This window comes from Cryptomeria japonica, chromosome 8, assembly GCF_030272615.1.
Source record: "Cryptomeria japonica chromosome 8, Sugi_1.0, whole genome shotgun sequence".
NCBI classification, from domain to species: domain Eukaryota; kingdom Viridiplantae; phylum Streptophyta; class Pinopsida; order Cupressales; family Cupressaceae; genus Cryptomeria; species Cryptomeria japonica.
The window spans coordinates 286,484,379-286,512,335 of record NC_081412.1 but is presented as its reverse complement, the minus strand read 5'-3'; the positions used below and the strand labels follow the sequence as shown (position 1 = coordinate 286,512,335).

The 27,957-nt window shown below is 37.1% G+C and overlaps 1 protein-coding gene across 1 annotated transcript in view; it reads left to right on the top strand.

Annotated features, from left to right (window-relative positions):
• Nucleotides 1–1,925: 1,925 nt before the first annotated feature.
• Nucleotides 1,926–27,957, top strand: part of LOC131035858 (signal peptide peptidase) — a 52,177-nt gene continuing 26,145 nt past the window's right edge. The window contains exon 1 of the mRNA XM_057967600.2: nucleotides 1,926–2,113. Coding sequence (XP_057823583.1) covers nucleotides 2,074–2,113 — 40 coding nt within the window. The 5' untranslated portion in view covers nucleotides 1,926–2,073. The remainder of the gene's footprint in view (nucleotides 2,114–27,957) is intronic.

Sequence of the window (27,957 nt, the reverse complement as noted above, 5' to 3'; positions counted from 1 at the left end):
GACAATTGGAGATTCATCATCAATTTCTACAACCAAGGTACATTATTTTGGTTTCTCTTTGGTCACTAAAAAGTGAGGGTCTCATCATTATATTATATGAAGTGTTTGGTGCAAAATCATCTAGGGTGTAAGAACAATGACTTGGGGAGGGAAAAGAATTGCAATATTCATCTATAAGCAACATGAGCCCCTCATGTAAAACAAGGTTATTATGGTTCTTCATGTAATCCTTTATGCTAGCATTCAACAAGGAGAAAAGATACAATGAGAAATAAATTCTAATTTTGTGCCTAAAATGGTTGAGCAAAACAAAATGGTGACCATAAATTATAGCAACGTGATCATCCGGGAAAAAATATTGCATTAGTACCTTCAAAACCGTTGCCCAAATCGGCTTGATGGAATAATCATCATGCTCACCATTGGGATTCTTCACAAGTATTTTATTTTCCTTACCCTTGGGAAATTTCTTGATGGCCACCTCAGAATGATTCCTATCCTTGTAAATTTTGTTGTCATCCATTGACAAACCTGCAACTTGGGAAATGACCTCCTCAGTAATGTCGAAACTCTGGCCGAAGAGGGTAATGTGGCCATTCTTCCAACCCTTAGCAAACAAGGTAATGAATTTAGGGTCAAAGCCATGGAACCTATCCAAAAAGGGCATAACAACCCCTTTGTACAAAATGCTCCATATAGTCACATCCTACTTCATCTCATAGTAGTTTATGGGTTCCAAGCACTTTCAATCTCCTCCCATGGTCTGAACCTTGCTCAACTCCTCCGCCAGTCTCAAAAAACATAGAGGCACAACAATAAAGGCCAAGATGAAAATAGCTTAGAAAGTGTGTGAATAAACATACAAATTATTACAACACACCTCCAAACACTTCCACCTCATCATATTTAAGAAACTCTGTAGGACCAACATATAAATCAATGACATCAACCTCATTGAAATTTAGTGAGATCCATATTTCACACATGTATCCTGTCAAAGACAATCAATTTCCCAACACCCTTTGGAAAATGGCCATCCTCTTTCCAATACAAAATATTATCACTCTTAATCCCATAGTTTGCAAAAAAATTGACAACGCCATTCCCTTCTCTATAGGCATGGGAAATATATTTTTTTTCAAAAGATTTTATGATTTCCATGGAATCCTTAATCTAATTACATATATGGTGTAAGAAGGTTTTTAAATACCCTTAAGACATTGGATAATATTGTTTTAGTCTCCCTCAATTCAAACAAATTTGTTGTTCAAATGTCTAGCAAGACATAAATAATGGAGGCCGCAATAGCTTCTGCCAGGTGCTTGGCCTAATTTCCCAAGGGTAATTTAATCTACGTTGATTAGTACTTAATTACTTGGTTCAATTAATTAACCTTTTATTTGTTGGAAGGTTTTATATCAAACTCACACAATCATTTAGCTACTTGATATGGGAGCACAAGCCTTGGGTTGAAACCTCTTTGGTTGAGAGTTAAGGATTGAGGGATATCTATTCCATCAAAGTCAATCGAGGCACAATCTTGAGCATGTCTCTTATGATGTTCAAGACTTGCACTTAACAAGACATGCTCCTTAATGAGCTCATTCATAACCAATCAACTTCATAGATCGAAGACCTATTGACAATTAATTAAGCTTAATTATTCATAAGGACATATTATCAAAATGTACCCTTAATTTATAAAATTTAAATTGTATACTCATTAAATTTACATTATTTGTGTTCTTGATATCTAAGAGATTTGTCCATCTAATATTTAGAGCCAGTAAAAATATATTTCAAAAAGTTTATAGTCCAATTAAAGGAAATATCAAATTAATTCTTTGACCTAGTATAATAATAATAATAATAATAATAATAATAATCGAAATTCCTCATTTAGTAACAAAAGGTTTCACTAGGCTAATCTGCGAAGCCTTTTCTTTAATAAAGAAATTTCGAAACATCGATCTTATCGGTTGGATTTTTCCATATCAAACTCGAGAAAAATTCACGTCTTGCTATTTGTTGAAAACTAGGAACAGGGGATTAGAATTCCATTCTCGCAGAGCCATGAAGATCACCGAAAAGCTAGCAAATCTCGCTTTAGCAGGTATGTACAGCTCCGCTACAGATCTCGGTTATTCCTATTTTGTGTTGGGTGACTTCTCATTTGCATGCTCTTAACAGGAAATTCGCGAGACTCCGAATTTATTAATTGTTTGGATCGTAATATTTGATAGATCATTTTTGAAGCATATTATTGTTTCTTTGGATCCTCTGCTATTTGATGCAGCTTGGATCTCTCCTTGATCCAATTTGAAATACTGTCGTGGATGTTATTTTGCAAGGGTTTATATCCATTTCTATTTCTTGTTGTGGTTGTGTGATTACGCCCATTTAGTTTTATTATTTAGCCTATCCCTGATATTTCGTTGTGCGTTTTTTTGCGGTGCGAGGGAAGACTGGTTTTCCCCAGAAGTTGGAGAATTACGAGTTAGGGTTTCCAAACAACAAGATCAATATAATTCCTTGACTAACAGACAATAGTATGGATCCAGTTCTTGTGGAACTTCAGTCTATTTTGCATGTTATGACAAAAATATGGATAGAGATTTAATGCATGTGTTGTAAAGATTGACTGTTTAACAAAGTAAAGCAAATAGAACAACACACTTAATCTTTGTTATATGGTAGTGTCAAAGAAGCCTGTCATATTCTGGAATGTGGTATAGCTGCAAATCGGAGGGAGATTCTCATTGGCACTTGTGGGCTGAGAATCTGAGCATGTGGGTTTAACCCTTCACTGCCAAGGAAAAGGGGTTCACCAAACCAAGAAAACTATAAAATATAGAACACTTGAAGAAGTTTGCAAAAGTCAAGTGCTCTTTGACTAATATGTTAATACTTGCAAACTAGCAGAGAGGTGATATAAATTTGTAGGCTAATGGAATATTAACAAGTTTGGATTGACATCTTTTGAACTCTGACCAAAGAGACAAGACCAGGCACATGTTCCAAGTAGATATTGGTAAAATAGAAATCCCTCTTTTTGGATAGAGAGAATGAGAACAATTCTGTGTATGGGGTGTGTTTTAAAGAAATTTTTTATGGTTCTTTTCCTTTGGCGTTCTATGCTCGATGGATCACAATTGCAGATAATTTCTTTGGGTATATGCTGAAAGAAATCCCTATGCATCTAAAATTTTGAAATTTTGAAATATCTGAAGACTACTATTGGGTGTTTACAAGAGTAGCTCTCATCCAACCCATGGACTAATTTCGTAACATCAATCTTATCAGTTGGATTTTTCCATAGCAAACTCGAGAAAACTTCATGTGTTTTTTATTTGTTGAAAAGTGGGAATAGGGGATTAGAATTTCATTCTCACAGAGCCATGAAGATCTCCGAAAAGCTAGTGAATTTTGCTCTAGCAGGTATGGACATCTCTGCTACAGATCTCGGCTATGCCTAGTTTGTGCTGGGTGACTTCTCATTTCAATGCTTTTAACAGAAAATCTGTGAGACTGTTGAATTTATTAATTGTTTCGATCATAATATTTGATGGATCATCTTTGAAGAATGTTATTATTTCTTTGGATCTTCATCTATTTGATGCAACTTGGAGATCTTCTTGATCCAATTTGAAATACTGTTGTGGATGTCTTTTAGCAAGGGATTATATTTATTTCTATTTCTCGCGTTGTTTGTGTGATTACGCCCATTAGTTTTATTATTTAGCTTATCTCTGGATTTTTGTTGTGCTTTTTTTCGGGGGGCAAGGGAAGATTGGTTTTTCCCAGAAGTTGGAGAATTATGAGTTAGGGTTTCCAAACAACAAGATCAACATAATTCCTTGACTAACAGAGTTCCACAAGGAGTAGTATGGATCTACTCCTTGTGGAACTCCGTAAGGCTCTAGTTTATTTTGCATTTTATGACAAAAATATAGATAGAGATTTAATGCATGTGTTGTGAAGATTGACTATGTAACAAAAGTAAAGCAAATAGAACAACACTCTTAATCCTTGTCACATGGTAGTGTCAAAGAAGCCTGTCATATCCTGAGCTGCAGTATAGCTGCAAATTGGAGGAAGATACTCATTGGCACTTGTGGGCTGAGAATCTCACAAGTTTTGGGTCCAATCCCTCCTGGTCAATAAAAAGTGGTTCACCAAACCAAGAAAAATATAAACCAAAAGCACAGTCAAAGAAGGCTGCAAAAGTCAAAGTCCCTTTGACTGATATGTTAATACTTGCTAACTAGCAGAGAGGTGAATATAAATTTGTAGGCTAATGGACTAAGTTACCGATTCGGGTATGGGTACGGATTTGGCAAATTTTTTTTCCTCGGGTACAGGTACGGGTACGGGTACGTTCACGTTCGTGTGTATATATATATATATGTTTTGATGCATTTCATGCATCATAAGGGGCGAAATTAGGGTTTAGATGTTAAAAAATTATATTAAAAAAGGTGTTTTTTAATTGTTTTTTGTATTTTTATGACCCGTGGGCCCCATTTTTTGGAACCCACGGGCCTTGGTTCTCTTGGGTCCGCCCGGGTTTTCCCTGGGTTCCACCCAGGTCCTGGTTGGGTTCTGTGTGGGGCCAAAAGCACAGTCAAAAGAAGGCTGCAAAAGTCAAAGTTCCTTTGACTGATATGTTAATACTTGCTAACTAGCAGAGAGGTGAATATAAATTTGTAGGCTAATGGACTAAGTTACCGATTCGAGTATGGGTACGGATTCGGCAAATTTTTTTTTTTCTTGGGTACGGGTACATTTGTGTATATATATATATATATGTTTTGATTGATATATGTTTTGATGCATTTCATGCATCAGAAGGGGCGAAATTAGGGCTTAGATGTTAAAAAAATATTAAAAAAGGTGTTTTTTTATTGTTTTTTGTGTTTTTATGATCCGTGGGTCCCATTTTTTGGAACCCACAGGCCTTGGTTCTCCTGGGTCTGCCCGGGTTTTCCCTGGGTTCCACCCGGGTCCTGCCCAAGTGGCTGGGTTCTCTGTGGGGTCCCACAGAGAACCCAGCCACCTGGGCAGGACCCGGGTGGAACACAGAGAGAACCCGGGGAGAACCAGGACCGGGCAGGCCCCACAGAGAACCCAGCCACCTGGGCAGGACCCGGGTGGAACACAGAGAGAACCCGGGGAGAACCAGGACCGGGCAAGAACCGGGACCCGGACCCAGCCCATTTTGCCAAGAACCGGTATCTTAGCTAATGGAATATGAACAAGTTTCAACCTGCTCAGGATTGACATCTTTTGACATCTGGCCAAAGGGACAAGACCAGGCACATGTTCCGAACAGATTTTGGTAAAATAGAAGCTCCTCTTATCGGATAAAGAGAATGAGAACAATTCTGTGTATGGGGCATGTTCAAAAGAAAAGTTTCATGGTTCTTTTCCTGTGGCTTTATATGCTTGATGGGCCACAATTTCAGATAGTTTTTCTGGGTATAAGCTTAAAGAAATTCTTATGCATTTAAACCTTTGATATTTTTAAATATTTGAAGACTCTTATCGGATATTTACAAGAGTAGCTCTCATCCAAACCATGAACTAATTTATTTTTCAAGTATTATTTATGTCTAAATCTTGAGATCCACTATTTGGCATTTATGATTGCTTGCCAACCTCAGCTCTTATGTTTAACATAATAGGTTCGTTTTTCTAATTTTGTTTAGGAGCCAGCACTTGTTCTAATGAATACTTTTTCAAATAGTTTCTGCCTTTTTTTTTAAATCCCAGAAGGCATGCCATAGTTTTGATTAGTGTTCCATGGGGTCTGGGTGAGGTCCAAGACGTACTGAGAATTTGCCATCTTAAAGGGAATGTATCCTTTTCCCTTCTTCCAGAACTGCACAGTCTGCTCCTTTTGGTGCATAAAAATAAAACAAAGGCAGCTTATTAAGGAAAAAAATGCTAAGAGCCCCTACAAATATTAAAGGGGGAGGAGGAAAGCCATTGCAAATTCAGCACATTGTATTTACTTTTTAAAGTTTCAGCTGTTTTTAATTTGTTTATAACTGTCCCTTGCTGTCCCCCAAATTTGACAAAACTTTTTGCTAGCCCTAAAATTGTGGCCCCACGTCACCTGTCTTGGAAAGTTGTAGAAACACTGGTTTTATCTTATATGTATCACACATCCATTTTCATTTGTATTTTAATTTCTTGTAATCTATTTAAAGCAAACATCTTGGAATGATACTTCTCCTGCATGTTTGTTCTGAGACAGAGGCACATTTCATTTCACAAACTACCTTACATCATCACTGAATTCTTAAACATGTCATTGAAGTCTTGTAATTTTGTTATTTTGCACAGTTTTTTGCATTCATTATAGGAAGAGAAAACACATAGGAAAGTCAATTTTTACACCACAATTGCACATAAATGAGAAATAATTTATTATCAAATATTCAGGTGTTACACATGATTTCTAATATGGCTTGTAAAGACATTTGCTTCAACCAAATATCTCAACCACCCATAACATGTGGAAACACCCCAATTTGAATTCTTATGAATTATATGGTTTTTTTTTGTATTTTTCTGAATTCTGGAAACAAAATGAAATTAAAACAGTTAACTGATATTAAAGTGAATTAAACCCTCATATGCTGATATGAACCCTCAAATGTATCACAACTGTAGATCTAGCATGTAGATGTTCAATTCCAACCAATGTGTTTGTTGATTGTGCATAAACAATGATTATGAACCATCAGATCTGAAAACACACAAAACCTTCCAATAAATATGGTATGGCAGCGGTGGCACTTGGAGGTATGGTGGAGGTGTATGGTGGCGATGTGTGATAGCCACAAACTCTGAATAAAGTCTGATTATTATAATGATAGGAGCAAATAATGATTATCCTCAATTTGGCACTCCGAATAATAAATATTGATGATGAACAACAGCTACTTATGTTGATAAATGTTGAAAATTAGCAACAATGATTTTAAAAAAGTATAATTCAGCCGATTATTTACAAGTTGAAATTTTCAACAATTTTCTGTAGCGGCACTGTAGCAAGCTGAAAATGACATCATTTCTTTGTGCACAAATGTGATCTTTGAGTGGAATCACCTCTCATGGACAAAAGGGTCTTCATCCTCCTATCAAACCTTGGAAATTAAGAGAGTTTTCATCCTTCAAGATCTCTGAAATTTTAAGAGCTTTTGTCCTTGGATGAAAAGATGAGCACGGAGCTCAATCTTTGGAAAGGATTCAAAATTGCAAATTGACAAGTGATGATTTGATGTGAGCTTCAATTTTATAGGCACTTAAATTTGGCCCCTCTATTTTATTGTATTATTATTTGTTTTGCATTTTCCTTCCAAGTACTTTTAATAACATCTAAAATCTCTAAAAGCTCCTGTTTGAATTAAATTTTGAATAATGTAGAAAGCACGTTTGAAATATTACATAGCCAGGCTAGAGATCTTCTCTACGAATCTAATCCTAATAAAGGGACATGACAATCGACCCTTTGTAGAATTGCTTGCCCTCAAGCAATTGCAAACTTGGATGCTCAAGCATTATTGTGTCAACACTATGAATTGTGCTGTAATGTCCATAGAGTCTAGATCCTATTACTATGAAGTGAAGCAACCCTTGCTAAAAAGCACTATGCAAACTCAGATGTTCATGTATTATCATGCCAACTTTATGAATTATGCTATATCTCCATAGAGTCTAAATCCTACTTTTGTCAAGCAAAGCAATTTTTGCCAAAAAATCACTATGAGATCGACTATCTCCATCATGCACAACACTATTGTGCAACTCATTCAATTTGATCACTTCTTTGAAGAATGATTTGATAACTCAAGGAGAAATAACAAAGAATTGTATAGGATTAGTTAGTTTATCAACAACATGAATGAAAACCTTGGGGAGGTGGGTGATGTGATCACAACATTAGTTAATAAATTTACTGTCTTAGTTTGATGGCTCATCACAATGGTATTGCCCCTTAATTGTTTATGCCACTATTTAAATTGCTCTTTGTATTATTGCAGGTTCAGGTTGCAAAAAGAAGCTGTACGGCGATCCCTTATTTAGTTTCTCCAATTGGGGACTTGACATCTATGATTGAGTTCCCTTCGAATTTTTTCCAATAATCAGCCCTGGCTGAGGTTGGTAGGGAAGTCACAATAGGGTGTCTGGAGCATCCTTCCCTTCTAAGCCCAAGGGTGGGGCATTCCTTGCATCCGCTTGGCCTCATGGGAGTATCCGTCACCACCATGAGGTGGTGTGCTTAGAAGAGGACCTAATAACAGTTTTTTCCCTCCTTGTACTCCCTTCCTAACCTCATAGTTAGTTGCAGCAAATTGACAGAGAAATTGGAAATCTAGTCATTTCAAATTTTCACATAATTGCCTATTTTAATTTATTAAGGAATATATTAAATACATCATTACACATATATTATAGCCTGTACATCGAGCATTTGTGCATACCACAATTGAATAGTAATGCTACAGCTTGCAACAAACAATGATTTACTGATCCAAGTGCTTATATGTATGCTAGGGGTCAATTTGCTCTTGTAGGTGCTGCTGCTTGATCAATCTACTTTCCTTGCCTTGTCTTCCTTTCTCTTATTCAATGCCTTTCATTCCAATGAGGGTCTGCCTTATGTATCACTTCTATCTCAATGAAGTTTCGTGTCTTTTCCCCATGTACACAACATTCTTCAAGGCTGTGTCTCTTCACAACTATTTGTGCCTCTTGTTTAGGCTTTGTTAATGTGCTTAAGCCAGTTTCTTAATTGGCTTAGACAAATCACCAAATACATGAAGATAATTTGCTTAGACAAATCGCTGATCAGAATTTGATTTGATTAGCTGTTCTTAAACGTTCCTATCCCCCTCTTGGAAGACATCTTAGTTGTTTGACGTGGGGAGTTAATGCTTATAGGCTCTTCCTTAGAAAGTTGTGAAGTTTTATTTAATAAAACATTTTCTGAATGTGTAGATATATCTCATTTATTTATTATTAATTTGTTTTCATTTAAGGCAGGTTGTGAGGAGTGTCATGGCGAGGGGCATGACATGTGTGGCTGTATATGACTCATAACAGAGTTCAAAATCAGGAAATTTATGTTGGAGTGATCAACCTCCCAGGAGCACAAACAATGGATTTACCTTCACAAAGAGAGAAATGATAAATCATCAGCCAGATAAACTGTATTGAGATGATATGAAATGTACAAGTGCCTTGCTTGTAAAGGCAAGAGCGAGGATGCGAGCACTAATGAGGTGCAAGGGTAAGTAGGAAAGGTACAACCAACAGAGACAAATAATTATGCACTTAGGAAATATCAAATTATGATAACTAATACCTAAGTGGAATTTAAGTATATGAGTAAATACTTAAGTGCAACTTAGGGAGTACATGATTATGCAAAGATGCAATATGGGTCCCAGCTACAAGACCATTTTAGCTACCCATATACAATGCAAATGCAATTAATCTCTTACAAATGGAGAAAAGGAGAAAGTCTCATGGGACAAAAATCCTCTCCAAAAAAGAGAATAGAAACAAGATGCATGGATGGAGGACTTATTTACACCCCCAAAAGACTACATACATCATGTATATGCAATCAAGAATCTCCCTGTAGGAAGGCAAAAAGTAGACCAAATAGCCTCTCCATAATAAAGAATGTCTTGTGGAAATGGTGAGTGCTTGATGGCAAAACATATGTGATGTCCCCATCCATATGCTAGAACTCTAGAACCAAACAACTAAAGGAAAGCTCCTTGTATTATCTTTATAGATAATACAAGGCACAAATGAACTCTTACAAAGTTATATGAAGAAGGAAACAATTAAGATAGGCTCATTAAAGATTTAATGAGACGATGATTGATAAAGATTATAGATTTAAAGACAACACATATTTCAAAGATAATACAAGGCACAAATGAACTCTTACAAAGTTTTATGAAGAAGGAAACAATTAAGATAGGCTCATTAAAGATTTAATGAGACTATGATTGATAAAGATTATAGATTTAAAGACAACACATATTTCAAATTGCCCAAGAATTATACAAACTAATGAAAGGGAAGGAAACACTTAATAAGGAGCAGTGATTAATATATAAAGAGAAGCGATTAAGGTGAAATGATAAGCAGCGATAATTATGATGAAGAGCCATTGATCAGATCAGATCAGATCAGAACTGTTCCTTAGTTCCAAGCAGTAACATCATTGTTCTTGGTGATATGCATGGGGGATGTGCTTGATATGTATGCTTATTATATGAAGCCTAATAATGTTCTTATACACAATTTAATAGTAATATAGTCTGCAATATGTATCATAGTTATACTTAATTACGTAATCAGAAGATGTCACAGTGACCAGTCAGCAATCATGATAAGCGATAAAGTTCTACAGGGAGATTAGGTTGGTGATAACCGACCAATATAATTGTCGAGCGCAAACATTATGGCGAGCCATGTTAACATCGTGAGGGGATTATTTCCTTTCCTACTTCTCTTCCATACTTGGATTGCTCTATCAAGCAGTGGCCTTCTCAAGGTAATTCAGTTGTCTACATCTAAACAACGAATCTCTGAGAGCAACAAACAAAATAAAATAAGGAACGATTCATTACAAGGCAAGGCAACGATCAACAGGGAAACAATTACGGTGATAGTGATCATTAGCAGTGGTCACAACTGGAAGCAACACCTTATGTAAGTAATAGAGATTAATTGTAAAATAAAGACGTAAGTATATTAAGACAGTGACTAAGATAAGATGCAATGAAGACAAGAGATTAGTTCAATCACCTTCCTCTATGCTGATTGTCAACAACAGCATGACAGTAAGACTATCGCACCTAGTACCACGTGATTTGAGTGATTCCATGTCTCCATCAAGCAATATAAGTCAGCGGTCATTGTATATACTGCGAAGCCTCCAAATCAGCAATGAGCTTACAAGACAATCGATTAACACTACTTAGCAATCAACATAATATCATTAGTAGATCACCGCCTTGAAGACGTGTTATAGATTAATTAATAACGGAGGTGTGATTAATGTTGAGGAGCCCAAGACTATATAATGCGATTTACTTTGGTAAGGAGGATTAAAAGGCTGCTCTATATTACACTACCAATATACAAAGGGTGCGATGTGAATTAAGAGCTTGAGAAAGGTGCGGTGTCACATAAGGGAAGGGCACGATTGTTATAGATATTAATCATTCTTATAACAAGTGTGATTATAGTTTTAAGAAAATGTTTTTAAAAAGAAATCACAACCATTCGGTGGTTGTTAAAGGAACGTGACTTTTGTGAAAGGACACATGCGATATAAAGGAGATTAAGTTCAATGATATTTTTATCTTAGTTTCTTATTCAAATTTGGAATAGTTCAGAGTGAGCAAGGCCGTAGGCTTAAAAATCAGAAGCCTTTTATCTCCTTTATCCATATTTGGATCTGCTCTTTGAGCACTTGCCATATTGGTTATTATTGGTCACATATCTACAAAAAGGAAGATCAGAAACAACACCTTGTTGCAAGAGTTAATTGACTACATCAGACGTAGCAGTATCATTCTAAATTGCACAATCATATCAACATAATAGACACAGCAGTTATTGCTATAAGCAGGTTACAAGCACATAATTCTACCTCAGATACAGCACCACTGATATATATATCAGAATCAGCATCAGGCTAACATTGCAAGGATCATGTATTGTATATCTGAATATCTAAGATATCCATTGCATAAACATCAACATTCTTCAAATTAGGAGATAAGTCCTATCCTTTGAACTATTCTCAGAATTTTAAGTTAAATATCATAATAAAATGTCTTCAGTTTGGGTAAATTTTGTATTACAGTTCTCACTTTAAGTTGGACTTGTTGTTTCAGGATTAAATTAAGGAAATTCCCAGATGGGGACATTATAACATAGTCCAATGCCTACAAACAACATTTCTCCCCTTGGGAAGAAGATAAACTAAGTACAAATGCAAGAATGCTTCCCATTCTGGATAGGAATTAGGAATTGGAATCCAAATGTAGAATGATGATGTCTTTGGAATCTGTTCATATGTCGCCAATACCTTGGAAGATGATGCCACAAACTAATTAAGTACATACCCAATCATAAGAGAAGATGACAAACAAGATTTGACAATAGTCATATCATAAACATCATCAAATAGGAGAGAGAAACCCTCAAATGTGTCCTCCAAATCTGAAAACTCCTCAAACAATGAACCAATGTCTAGTAAATAGGAATCCCAATCAAGAAGACAACAATAATCCTATGAATTAGGAAAGATGGAAGTCTCTAGTGAAGGTGGATCAACTACCTTTGACGAAAAATCATGAACCTCTGAAGCATCTGTAACCCCCAAAGGATCACAAATATGGGTTATCTGTTATGAAGAATGAATGGGCACATGAGAATCGGGAAGAGGATCATTAGGGAATGGTTGAAGATCATGATTGCCATATAACTCCCAAATGCGAGTTCAAAGAGCATGGGCACTCAAAATGAATAAGTGACTCCAAAATGTCATAAGCCATATTTTCAAAAATAACTCTAAAGACTTTAGCCCTAGAGCCTTTCCAAATACTAATCTCACAAGATGTGCTAGTAATGGGAACTTCATTGTACAATTACGACAATAGATGGTGCTCACTAAGATGAGTGAGGATGAAATCACTCCATTGCCTATAGTTCCCCTACTCCAAGATAAATGAAACACCCATTTTCAATAATGATTCTTCAAAAAATGAAACATAGTTCCATCACTAATATAGAAACCTCCAAAAAAGATAAAAATTGATCTGTAGCAAAACATGGGGCCCTTTAAGGGTGACGAATGATGAATTGGCAATTACACATGCCAAGTCAGTTCCAAATCAATGCTATGAGTGAGTCACAAGGCCACTCCATTGATCTCCACAAGTCACTATGCAAAGTGAAGACCTTCCATGACCACATGAGTCTTTTACATGCACTAAGAAAGTGGACACATGGCTATAAAAGGCCCAAAAGCTTCTCCCACTTAGTGCATATGGGACTTTAGTGAATTCACATCAAAATTGTGAAAGGGGTCCACCTACTATTGAAAATAGTGATTTGTGCCAACCCTATGGTACCTTTGTTGAATCAAATTGAAGCTCCTGTGCTGAACCAAGAAACATTGACTTTAAAAACGCCAACATGAGCTAGGCAAGGGAGAATTTGATCTACAAATAAAGCGAGGGCTTGTCAACATGGGCAAACCATACATTGTAACACAAATAGATAAAAGGCAAATAATTCAAGGAAACCTCGTGTTGATTGCTTCTGCTAATGGAAATGATCACTGGCAAAATATGGGCCAATGAAGAATGGCAATCGATCATAGACTAGAAATCAGAAAGGAAAATGTGAGCCGAACAAATGCCCACCAAACAATGACAGTTGTCCCGTCCAAGCAATAAGGTACCAAACCATGCAAGAGAAACCCACAAAATCAAACAATTGCTGATGAGAAAGGATCAAGGAAGATCTGCCACACCCTATTTTGGGATCTCCACTACACGGGCCAATAGAAAGGAAGGCTGGGAAACGAAACAATGTGGTCAAAGCAAACAAAGACCACTAGTAGTTACGGCTTGATCTAAATCTCAATCACCTATGGATGGTGATTGGATTTGCTGATGCAATGAAGGATTCCCTGATTTGATAGAGGTACTGGTTAAAGAATGCTCAAAATACGGGTCCAATGCTTAAAAAGATTGCTGAAGTTCATTGGCAAAATGAGAACACAGGGAAAAAATGAGTACTAGATTTCTCGCCATCCATGATATGGTATCCAAACATTTAATGTGCCAATAACAAAGTTTGCCTCATGGGTGAGCAATACGTCGGCCAACACAAAGTGCTCAAGCTTAGCAACTGTTTTACCCACAGATCATAAAATATGTCAATTTGATAGTCATACAACCAAAATAATCGATCGACCAACTTGCCAAAACATAAAGCCACCTCCAACAATAAAAAGCATAGGCTAAGTATTGAGCTTAAACAAGGAGTGCCATTGATTGTATGCATTTGTTTGCGAATAAGGGAAGGGCTGGCCTTCTGCCAAGGCAAGTATGCCAGGTTCGATCGGTACAAACTTCAGCCAATCCGCAATGAGAAGAGAGTTGCAAACACTATAATGAATTCGCTTGTCCAATATGGATGAAGCTGGCAAGCAAAGGACAGATTAATACAAGGGCCGACTAATAGAAGCCGATCCAAGCAGAGAAGGGTCACTTGATAAAGAATTTGATCCAGATATGTCTAGAAAATCTCCCAAAAAAATATGGATCGATTTAGGGCAAATTTTGAGAACAATGAAACGGCTATAGGTCGCCAATAAACAATGCTCTTGATCAATAAATTTTTGCTAATAGATGTAGCCGTTATGCCAACCACAAACAAAAACAGTCGATGTGCAAACAATAAATCGGCTCCAATTGAAAATGCAAGTAGGTGAAATAGTTTCAAATGCCGACAATTGAAATCACCAGGAAAGAAATATTGGATCTGCAATTAATTTGGGGCAAAATACCTCAACTGCAATCAAAACTTTTCTGAAATTGATCTCAAAAAGAATGTTGATTAAGATTCTCAAAGGAGATGTTGCAAGTAGGCTTTGATACCATGTTGGAGTGATCAACCTCTCAGGAGCACAAACAACATATTCACCTTCACAAAGAGAGAAATGATAAATCAACAGCAAGATGAAATGTATTGAGATGATATGAAATGTATAAGTGCCTTGCTTTTAAAGGCAAGAGCGAGGATGTGAGCACCAATGAGGTGTGAGGGTAGGTACTGTTGTGACCATTTCACACATCGCCCCATCAAAATAGGGACCCCTTTTTTTTCTTTGGTCCTAGCCTCTTAGTTTAGTCTCTCTCCTTTTTGCAGGTGAAATGAGTGAGTTTATAGGGTTTGCGTGCTATGTCAGTTAATCAAGAGTCTAGCTTAGGAGTTGAATAAGATTGCTAGTAGCGACAATCCAAGAGTTCAAGGTTGCGGTTATCTTTGGTCGAGGTTGTTTCCAATAGCTTTCATCTCACAAGACTGAAGCGAGAAAATGAGCCAAGGAGATATGCAAATGAGCAATTTTAAGATGTTAAATCACCGTAGTCTCCAAGCTTCAAAACCACATTTCATGTTGAGTGATAGATGAGGGGATTTTCCCTTAGAGTGTATTGTTTGAGAATTAGTTAAGTATGAGTTATTCCAAGGGTGAATCTTTGTGCAATGAAATGATCGATAAGCTCATTTGTAATCTGCCTCATCTCTAAGTCTTCTCTAGGTTTTAACTTCATGACTACACAACTTGAAGCGAACTTCATAAGTGAGAGGTTTGGAGCGAACTTTGTGTTTGAAGGATATGGAGCGAAATTCATGAATAAGGAGATTGGAGCGAATTTCACTTTCAAGCATTCATAGACAAGGTTGGCAATAAAGGAACGAAGTGAAGGATTTGAGAGCACCTACTTCACGAGTTCACCTTTTGGAGCGAATTTCCTACTTCATGAGTTGCACTTTTGGAGCGAGATTCCTACTTCAAGAGTAGCACTTTTGGAGCGAACTTCATGAGTTGGGGTATTTGAGCGAATTTCACCTTCAAGGCTTCACAAGCGAAATGGAAGATAAAGAGATGAAGGGAATTTGGAACCACTCACTTCATGTTCAAGAATTCACAAGCGAACTTCAGGAGTTAGCATCTTGGAGCGAACTTCATGAGTTGCCATCTTGGAGCGAACTTCATGACTTGCACTTTTGGAGTGAACTTCATTTATTGCCATCTTGGAGCGAACTTCATGACCTCACCTCTTGGAGCAAATTTCATCAATGAGCATGCATAAGCAAGCCTACATGAGCAAAGTTGAAAGAGAAATGAAAGATACTTACGATCTCAATCATCATCATCGACTCCTATGTGACAACTACAAAGAAATCAATCGACTCCTATGTGACAATATTGAGGCACGCTATCAACAGTTTGCATGCTTTCACCACTGGTTGGGAGGACGCTTGCAAAAGTCGTGGAATTGTATTTGTTCTTGCAAAAATGTTTTTAAAACCTTTTTAATAAACTCACATTGTGTATATACCTACGGTAATCACGAGATCGCCTTCCTTTTAGATAGTTTGTTTGTAGTTCGCATTTCGAAGGCATGTCCGCTGTTTTATTTTTAATATCATTTCTTATTTAAGCCTACATGAGCAAAGTCGAAAGAGAAATGAAAGATGTTTGATAGTAATTGCCTTGAATGGATTCAATGCCAAGTGAACGTCATGAGTTGCCATCTTGGAGCGAACTTCATGAGTTGCCATTTTGGATCGAATTCATGACTTTGCATTTTGGAGCGAATTTCCAACTTCATGAGTTGCAAGTTTGGAGGGAACTTCATGACTTTGCATTTTGGAGCGAATTTCCAACTTCATGAGTTGCAAGTTTGGAGCGAATTAAATTATTCTGCATTTTCGAGCGAATTTCATACTTCATGAGTTCACCTTTTGGAGCAAATTCCTTAGTTCATGAACTCAACATTTGGAGTGACTTCATGAGTTAAGAAATTGGAGCGAACTTTGGGTTTGAGAGATTTGGAGCGAACTTTAGGTTTGAGAGATTTGGAGCGAAATTTATGTTTGAAAGAGACAAGCAAGCTTAGCAAGCAAGGCGATTGAAATAAGACTTCATGTGCACACCACTTAGAGCAAATTTCAAACACACTTCATGAGTTGATGATCTCAAATTCATTTCATGAGTTGACAAGTTGGAGCGAATTTCATGTTGGAGACATATGAAGCTAACTTCATACTTCATGAATCAACAAATTGAAGCGAATTTCATGCTTCATGAGTTAAGAGTTTGAGGTGAACTTCAGGTGTAAAGAAACAAGATCTAACTTCATGAGTTTCAAAATTGGAGCGACTTCATGAATCAAGAAAGTGGAGCGAAATTCATGCAAAGCCGAACTTCATGAGCTAACAATTTGGAGCGAAATTCATTATCAAAGATAGAGAATCATGAATGCACTTCACGAATTTAGATATTAAAGCGAATTTCATGAGTGGTGATTAGGAGCGAATTTCACATAAAATGCATTTCATGAGTTGACATAATGGAGTGAAGTTCATATGATGTATTAAAATTAACTAATGCATGACATAAGCGCCCAAAACAAATTTGAAATTAATCAAAAGGTAAATCGACATCACAAGGCAAGTTCTTGGTTTAATTTAATTCATGGCAAAGTCGGTCTTCATGGGGAAGGACACTTCTCACCTTGATCGCCTATAAAGGTAAGTTTGAAATAATAATTTCAACATCAAATCAAACAAGTCATTTCTTCTCTCTTGAGCTAATTTCATCAGCAAGCAATCTGTAGTGAACTTCATCAACAATCGGCAAATTTTAGAGTGCAGATCAGCGAAACTCATTAGGAAAGGGCGAATTCTATCATTGTCAACAACAAAAGATCAATAACATCTTCACAAGGGCAAATTTAGGCAGGTTGGAGGGCTAATTTCATCCTTCAGTAGCAGAAGATTAAGGAGCAACTTCGAAACCAAACAAGACTCTCTCTCGACAAGCGCTCATCAAGGAAGATTTGAAGGGAAGTGCATTTCAAAGCAGGGTCACGTCACATTGGAGCAAAGTTGGAGACACTAATCTTGGGAAGTTCGACACCAAGAAGTTCTGCCACCTATCATACATCAACGAACCTATAGCTACATCCAAGAAGATGATCAAAAGTGCAACAAGCTCATTGTAGAATGTGCTCAACACTATGATGCCTCAAGGAGAATCGTGGTGAAGGATGGGACAATACTCGCATATCTCTTAGAGACAACAATCAGCGAGACATTCCATCTACTCGAGCCCAAAGACACGATCTACATAAGCTTGGAAGGAGCTAAATCAGCCTACAATGATGATCTAGATGCTTGTGCGAAGATCATCGACAAATTTTGGTTAAAGAAGAGCAGAGGTGGAAGAAGCAGATGGCCCAATAGACTGCATAGGATAGATTTCAACGATGAATACAAAGACTTCATTACCTTACTCCATCGATTGGTTGGTGCACTTGAGGCTTCATACTTTGAGGATTGGATGTTCTACTTCATTGAGACTGTTACCCGTGACAAGAAGGCAATCAATTGGGCGAGGCTCATTAGCAATAGCATTGATAAGCAGTTATGGAGGCTAATGCGTACCAAAATGTTCTATATGAGCTCCTATGTCGTATACTCTATTGCGAGAAATTTTGAGTATCTAGGACTCATGTACACAGGCGTAGTAGGAAGGAGACTTGGAGAGATCACGGTATATGATTGTTATCCACAGCTTAAACATCCACCTAAACAACATTACAGGAGGGTAAATGGTGTATTTGCTATGCATATCATGAGGTAACTTCAAGGTGGGTTGCAATAGAGACTCTCCAGAAGTGCAGGCATTGGTAGAACAACATGGTGTGTGGTTTATCCTGTTTCCGAAGTTCACCTATATTAGAGTTCAAGGATCTCCTGTTCTTCCCTATGTGTTGCCACGCTACCCAATGAATAGAGTGGTACTACTTGAGGTGGTGAGACAGTTATTGGCATATATCAAGGCATATAGGCATAAGCATGGAGTCGGTGTTTCGTTTCCTATCACACTTGGAGATTCCATTGAATCAACCCCATCCATTCATGCAACAGAAGATGCCAAACAAGAACTAACACTACATTCACTCTAGCCATTCACAATTAGAGATTACTTTGACCCATATGGCAAAGTGAAGGAAGTTTTGGGAAGAAAGAATAGACATTGGTGGCATCTTGAAGATTATTGGATGAACATTCAAAATAATGTGGAGGTAAAAAAGATGTATTCCAGACTATCCCTTGACTTCATCAGGGAAGGCAAATTGTTTCATGTAGCCGATCAAGTTCAAGATAGTGGCAAATACCTTCAAGCAACATACGCCAAGGAAGACAAAGAAGTCAAATTCAAATGGGCAGATGTGGAGATTGACGACTTGAAGGAGTTAATGAAGCCAGTCTTGAAGTACACTCGCATATGGATAGATGTGCAACACCAAAAGTTGAAAGAGCAAAATATAGCACCGACTTTCCACTTAGAAGAAAGAGTAGATGATGAAGTTGAAGATAGTGCAAGTGGGAGCGCACCTCAACCATCTCAGTCAAGAAGATCAAAGAGAAAGGAAGATCATGGTGAAAGGGAAACATCGAGGAAGAAGCATAAATCAAGTACGAGTCATCCTTCCTCCTGACAAGAAGAACTAAGGATGGAAAAAGAGTTAAGTCAAGGAGCTAATGAATCAGCTGAGTCTACAGTCCACAATGATAAAGGCAAAGAAAAAGTATCTCAAGAACAAGAAGATCTCACTCATCTCATTCATGAGATCGAAGAGGGCGAAGAAGATAATGATGAAACTACTTCACCACCTAGAGATGAGCAGATGCACGAAGGAGCACAAATTCAAGAAGGGAGGTCTTACATTCCGAAATGGCTAAAAGAAAGACTAGCCCAGGAGGTGATAGTGGTTCAAGAATAACAAACATATGATATAGCGAGTCTTCTAAGCCAAACTCGTGAGGTCACCGAGAAGAGTAAAGCTACGAAGATGTCAAAGGTGATTAGAAATGATTCGGGATCAAGAAAGTTGCAAATAGCCATTCCAAGAGTTGAGAAATATGAAGGAGAGATTACAGCGGACGAGTATGATATGGAGATCATTGATTTAGGTCCACTCACCTCCGAGCAAGCTATAGGTGATGTAACTGATTCGTTGAAAGCAATCAATGACATGTTGAGAGCTGAAATAGAGAAGAATAGAAGATTGGTGCATGGAGGAATTATGTCCAACAATTTTAGCAACCATTGACACATCAAAGTCCGGTAGCTACACCACCTCCCTTGCTTCCGGCAGAATCAGTTGATCATATGGAGAAAATGAGGAATCATTACAATTGATGGATGCATGGATAGAGGATTCATATACTAGAGTAAGTAAGTTCATGAAGGGTATCATGGAAACACTCGATACAATTATGAAGGTCCTTGGGAGAACTCATGTCCTCATAGAAGCCTCCGAAGCATTTACTCATGCTAGAGATGTTATCATTCTAGTGCTTCAACTAATAAGAAAAACACCAAGGGAAGTCCTATCAAGGGAGAAGATAAGAAGAGAAGGAACTACACCTAGCCTTCTACGTTGGAAACTTACTTCGCACGAAGAAAACCATTTTTGAGGAGATTGGAAACGAATGTAGTCAAGTTCAGGATGATATGCACCGAATCCATGATAAGATAGTAGAAGTAGCACAAATTGTTTTGGGAAGAAAGATTGATCCTGAGACAGTTATAGAGGCTAAGGAGTGGAAGAAAGAATAAGAGTTATCTTCCATGGGGCTGATGGTATGATAACTAGGGAACAGTTGAATGATATGCTTGAGTTTGTAATCTTGGCAAGCAAAACTCAAGAACTCGAACCTGAATGGAAGGATGCCATCGTCAAAGCTTTTGACGAGGTCATGCACATGGAGGAGCACGTGAAATCTCAAAATGATATCCCGATTACTGAGATAGAGGACATGGTGACTAGATTCATCGAATATGCTAGAAAGGAATGTGAAAAAGGGAACCGGATTCTAGAAGACAGTTTGTTATGATCTCACTTGGCATTTCATTTCCTATTGGAGGATGCTTCCCCAATTTCCGTGTTGGCACATGCTATTTTCTCATTGGTTGTTTCTTGATGATGAATATCTAGATAGTGTTTTCATTTGTATCAAACCCTAATTAGGGTTTAGGTGGCAAGATCTTGGCCCTTGATCTTCATTCGATCTCGGCCCTTCATTGTATTTGGGAGTCCTATATAAACTCCACTCATTTCATTTGTAAGGGTTAACAACAATAGAATAGAAGAGAATAGAAAAGAGAGTAGAGTGTAATAGTGCTAGAATAGAGAGATAGAGATTTTAAGTGACCAGAGAAAGACTTGAAGAATTGTTGTTGTTTGGTTTATGGATCGATAAAACATTGAAGTTATGGTGTTTTCTATTCAATCCTTGAAGTCTATTGTATTGTAAAATTGCTTAAGTTTGATTATTGCTCAATCATTGACATGCATTCAACTGATGGTGTCTATGATTAGTAGTGATTTGAAAATCTTAAAACATCCTTAGAAGATTGCACTAGTTATAGTGGAGTTGTTCGTGTATGGCGATGCTACAACTAGTTGAGTTTCACTTATGTTGTTCTTCATCCATTCATTCTTAGGATAGTTTAGAACTTCTCCAAACCCTTATCTTTTGCCATTTTTGTCAATCATTCAGTAGTATTAGGAAGGGACTTCACCGTGTATCATTCACTAAGCACTTCATGAAATCTTTTAGAACCATAAATGCCCCTAGATGAAACAGCAATCACAACGACTAACAAAGCTTATCCACACGTAGTGACCCTAAATTCATGAACCTTTGAGTCTTCTCAAGTGATCCTTAAGCTAATCTTCAGCATTTGAGAGATTTTGTTCAAGAGAGGATAAGATACTTTAGGTATTTTATTCCGTGTTCGCATGTGCATAAAAAACACATCAATAGGTACAACCATTCGACACATATAATTATGCACTTAGGAAATATCAAATTATGACAACTAATACCTAAGTGGAACTTAAGCATACGAGTAAATAATAATTTACTCTAACAACCTAGAAATCAGCATTATAAAAATGGTACAGTAGGTATATTGAAATTCTTTTGCAAAATCAGCAGTATCAACAATATATAGGCTGGAAACAACCATACAGTGAGTGAAAATACTTCACTAGCAACAATAAACTGAAAATCACTCAATTTTATAATCACAGACACTTATATGGCTGCAAATTATGTAATGTAGCAGTTGGAAATAGTGATGGTGACAGTCACTAATATGTTTTCTTTGCAACATAATTGCAACATGCTATCACTCATAGTTTGCAGACTCGGACTCAGAGAGTACTCGGCAAAAACTTGCCAACCTAGAAAGTGCTAAAAATTAAAATTAAAAAAAAGAAGTATATTTTTTTTTGCAAAATTTATTTACAAAATGTATTAAATTAAAATTTGACATCTTGAAGAGAAAATGCATAGTATTATAGCAAAAAAAAAAGTGTGAAAAATGCATTTTAACCATTGTTTTACCTGCATCAGCATTTTTGCCTGCGTTTTTCCTATCTGTAAAAACTCGTGCAGCAAAAAAAAGAGTACTCGGCAACTTGGAGAGTACTTGCAGAATTTGCAATCTACTCTTCCCCATTATGCCTTTTTTTAATCTTTTGTAAGCATATTTAAATTTGAAACCATTCCACCAGGCTTATGTTGCTCTACTTTGATATTATTATTAACATTTCTGTAAACCTTTTTTGTGTTGTCATTTATTTCTTCAATAGTGAAGGTATCTCTAACATGTCTCCTCCTTCCTTATTTCTTGATAAAATTCTCTACTCAGTGTCAGTTCTAGAGGTATAACATCAAACACCATACTATGCTGATCCAAAATAGACCAAATGCTATAATGATTAAGTGTTTCACCAATGGATGAAGTTGTGGTTGTCACCAATTGATGTTCCATCCACTTTTCCATGACAAGTCTTGAAGCTCCATCTTCAGTGCCTTGAAGCACTACCTTGTTTTCCTTGGATTTCAATTTCATAGGGAACTCTTCAATAGAATGTAACCATTGCTCATCAATACTATGTTGGTCTCTCATAAACCCATGACATAGAAGTCACGCACACCTTGTCTATTATTATTATGTCCTCTCCTTTCCCAATCTTAATTTTTAGTGTTATTAATAAAATAAAAGTGTTTTTCAATACACACACACACACACACACACACTAATTTATGTATTTAAATTAAATTGGGGTAGAGGTCCCATGGGTCTTAAAGAGGTGAAGGTTTATTTTCACACTGGCTGACTCATTTTCACTACTCTATTTGATGTTTCTGCAATTTACATCTTGAGTTTCAAGTGCTCAATCGCTCAAGGACGAAAACCTTTGACAACAAATTCAGAGGTGAGCATGAGAACCCTCTTCCTCTTACTAGGCAGTTCTTTTTAGGTGCTGCAGTTTGTACTAATTTGATGAATTTGTGGCTTGTGGGGTGGTGGAATCAATTGTGAGCAATTTTGAGACTAACCAGACCAGTTGTTTACCATTCAACATAAATACCAGATTTACAAGCATTTGTGCAGCATTTTGAGGATTATAATAATCAGTCAACATATACCCCAACGCCATAAGGAGGATACAATAATCATCAACAATTGGCAAGCTTCAAGGTAGCAACCAAGTTTGGTGGCTAGGTGTAGTCATTTATTGCAGAATTTTAGGTTGATTGATGCACCCTAGAGTTTCATCCAGGACTGGAGTTGGAATTTAACTTCTAGTGTAGGGGATCCAACAATTCCATTCAGATTCGAAAGTAACTAGCCTGCAACACATTTTTGGTTGGTTTGTACAATCTCAGGCAGAGCTGGACAAGTTCAAAGGTGTAAGAAAAATTTATTAAAATAATTAAAAAATTGCCAATCAACTAGCAGATGTTTTTGAACATCTACAACAATTAGAAAACCTGAAATTTGGAGGCTGTCATACATTTGACACTCTCTAGAAGTCAACCATACAAGGTTTTAGATTTGTTCATACACCTATACTAGGTCATACAAGTTTCTTGTGAGTTCAAAAAGTCTAATAAATTCAATTGAGTATTTTAATTAATGAATAATTTTGTTTGGAATAAAATCATATTATTTTGAAAATATATTTGGTGTTTCTCAGCCACCTAAGGTTTACTATAAATTTTGAATTTTTGAAGCAGATTCGGTTTTGGTTTTTGAATTCAAATTTAATCATCAAAACCATTCATTGACTGTATATTACATTTAGTAAAGCTCACCCTAAGTTTTCAGCCTTGATCTTGTTTGGGGGACATTGCAGTGGTATCAAAACTAGTATTCTTGCCAGCCTGTGGACCAGTTTGTGAAGCAAATGCATGCAAGGGAGTGATAGGGAAATCATATATCAGCAAAAAGAGAAAAGAAAAGAGGAAACCATGGGTGATAGGGGTGAAGAGGCAAACCCTCAGGAACTCATCAGCTGTGAAAACAAGGAGCTGACTAGGGAATTTCAGCCTTCTATGAGAGAGTCCATGGTAGAAATAGCTTGAATTTTGAGGGGAATGAACTAACAATGAAGTGCTGCTAGGCCAAATTAGAATATGACAGAAGAAAACAACTTAGCTAATGATAGTCTCAATTAATCTCTCTTTGAAGACATTTTGGGCCAAATTTTTGTAAAGAGAAGGAGAAAATCCATTTGAAGAAGAGCAACAACTACCACCAAGATAGGAAGATAAGATGGCAAGGTTTCATGTTGATTATAGTGCTCTAAGCCCAACAATCTGCCATGCCATGTCTTTTATTGAGTATTATGAAAGGAAAACATTAAGTGGGCATAGATATCATTAGAAGCAGCCTTAGAAAGACATACAATATTGATTAGGGAAGATCACTGTAACTGCTAATGATGTATTAAATAATTGTTTGGTTAGGGCATGGTTGTAGAAATCAAATACCTACTTTTCATTGAACCCTATATATGAGGAGGAAGCCGTTAGGTTCGCTACCTTACACCTAGAGGGTGTGACTCATGAATGGTGGTACCATGACATGGTGACACAAGGGTATAGTTATATTACTACTCTAGAGGAGTTTAGCTAGAAATGGATATAGGGTTGACAAGATGGATCTAGAGATTCATTAAGAAATTTGTGCAATTGAGCATTATGTGGCAGAGTTTTGAAGGTTATCTATGATGGTTCCATGCTATGAAGAGGAGGTTCTAACCAAACCACTCAAGGGTTTGGTGAGGGCACTCGATCCAAGATCTTTGTAGGAGGTCATTAGGAGAGCTTTGAATTTGGAGGATTCAGTGGCTAAAAATAAGTCTAGCTCTAAACCTCTTCCAATAGGACAACAAAAGAAACCTTTTCAATAGCGCTTTCCTTAACCAAAGGTCTTTCGTCCAAAAGCAAACAAGAATGAGAATTCTAAAATTGATCTTTAGAGGAAGAACTTGTGTTTTTCATGTAGAGAGCCTTGGGAGCTTGGGCATAGGTGTTCAAACAAAGGATGACTACATTTTGTAGAGGTGGTTTTAGATGATGATTTAGAAGGAGAAGAACGAGAGCTTGAGATTGTAATTGATGAGATAGAGCAAGAGGGCAATGGAAGGGTTGCAAGAATGCACCTAGATATCCTCCTTTTTGAGTGCAATGAGTCTTGCAAGTTCATATACTGACAATATTGATTGATAGTTGGGCCACACACAACTTCATTGATCAGGGATTGGTCACTAGGATGGAACTAGGAGACATATGACTTTGAAGGATTTAATGTTATTGCGGTGGATGGATTCACGACCCCTCACACCAAGAGGATTGATCATCTTGACATCACTTTAGGGAGACATAGAGTACAAGATGATTTTTATGTGGTTGGCATTGGTGAGATAGATACAGTTTTTGGTGTGCAATGGTTGCACTCACTTGATGAGTTTACTCAAGCTTACCAAATTGTGGATTTGAAACTTAAATTTGAAGGATAAGAGATGATTCTTCAAGGCTTATCCAATAGAATCCCTAGGATTGCTTTGGCTAAAAGAAAGGAGAGGGCTTTTGTGAGACCAAGTAATTTGGGCAACACTTTGTTTGATTATAGATACAGTTTCATCCAAAGATGGGAGATTGTACCATGTAGATATTCAATCCATCTTGGATAAGCATAGCATGGTGTTCAACTATATTTTGGTAGGGTTGTCATTGGATAGATGATTTCAGCATGTCATTGAATTGGAGGAAAGATTGAAGCTGATCATTACTACACATTATCATCATCCTAGGAGGCATAAGGAAGAGATTGAGAAGGCGATCAAAGAGTTGTTGGATATTAGACACATTTGATCCAACTCTAGTTCATTTGCTTCTTCCGTGGTGTTGGTCAAGAAAAAGGATGTTACGACGAGGATGTGCATTGATTGTAGAGTTCTTAGTGAGAAGACAATCAAGAACTGGTATCCTGTTTTGAGGATTGATGAGTGTCATGGTGTGGTGTATTTCTCCAAGATTGATTTGCGGTTAGGGTACCATCAACAAGGATTACAGATGAGAATGTGCATAAGACAACTTCCAAATGTTAGTATGGGTGTTATAAAGTTCTTGGTCATGCCTTTGGGTTTGACTAATGTTTTGGCCACATTTGAGTTTTGCATGAATCAAGTATTCATTAAGTAGTTGAGGAAGTTTTTTTAGTTTCCTTTGATGATATAGTGATCAATAGCAATACTTGGGAGGATCATTTGAGACACATAGATGAGGTGTTTGGTATTCTAGAGTAGTAAGGCATGGAAATGATTTTTTGGTCTTTGCAGTTATTATAGGAGGGTCATTGAAGGATTTTCACAACTAGATGCGCCATCGATAGATTGACAAGGAAGGGGTCTTTCACTTGGAGTGATTCAACTTAAATGGCTTTTGACAAGTTCAAAGACGTAACCTCTTTTGGCGATTCCGGATTTTTCACTTCCTTTTGTTTTGGAGTATGATGCTTCAGGAGAGGGAATCAAAACAGTTTAATGCACAACAAACACTCCTTGGCATTAGAGAGTAGGAAGCTCAAGGAGTCAGAAAGGAGTTTTTCTATCTACATCAAGGAGATGCTAGGCTATCATGCTTATCCATTAACCAAGTTTAAATTGTTTTTGGTGTGTGGGATATTTGTGGTGAAAATGGATCACAATAGCTTTAGGTTCTTCCTCAATTAAAAGTATATGAATGATAGATAATAGAAGTGGGTAACTAAGCTACATACTTATGATTTTGATATTAAGTATGTTAAGGGAAAGGATAATGTTGTGGCTGATGTGTTATGGAGGAAGCTCTATTTGTGTTCCTTGATTGATATATTTGCTGTTTGGAGGGCTTCTATAGTAGCTAAGTATGCCAAAAACACATTTTTTATAAATATATTGAATAGTAAGCTATAAGATGACTGGTACAAGGTGGCTGATAAGCTCATTCTCTGTAAGGATAGGGGGTATCTTGTTCCAAAATTGAAGATGGAGGAGAATATTTTGAGGGCATGTCATGACTCATGACACACCATCAGCGGTTCGCTCGAGATGCTACAAGACCTACGAGCAAGTAAGAGTGCCTTTCATGAAAGGGACTCAAGGGTGATGTGTTGAAGCATGTAAGGGATTGTTTGGCTTGTCAATAGAACAAAGTAAAATAGGTATTTTCAGTTGGACTATTGCAGACCTGATCTCATTCCAAATTAGAAATGGGAAAGCATTTCTATGGATTTTACCATGGGTCTTCCACAAGTACATGGTAAGGATTGTATTTGGTGATTGTGGATAAACTTACTAAGTATCCTCATTTTTAGGCAATATCTTCAAAATATAAGGCTCCTTTGGTGGCTGATTTGTTTTTAGAGAGGTGTTTAGATTACATGGGCTGCCTAGTAACATTGTGAGTGACATGGACAGCGCTCTTGTTGCTTTGTTTTGGCAAGAAATTTTTCAATTGATAGGCACAGAGTGATTCCGAGTACTAGTTATTATTCTCAAACAAATGGACAAATAGAGATTGTGAATAAATGGATTGAAGGTTATTTGAGGAATTATGTTATAGGCAGCAAACAATATGGATTAAGAGGTTTCATCTAGGGGAGTATTGCTACAACTCCATAGATCAAATGTCTATAGGTATGGCTCCTTTCATGACACTCTATGAATATGATGCATTGTTTTTTGTGGA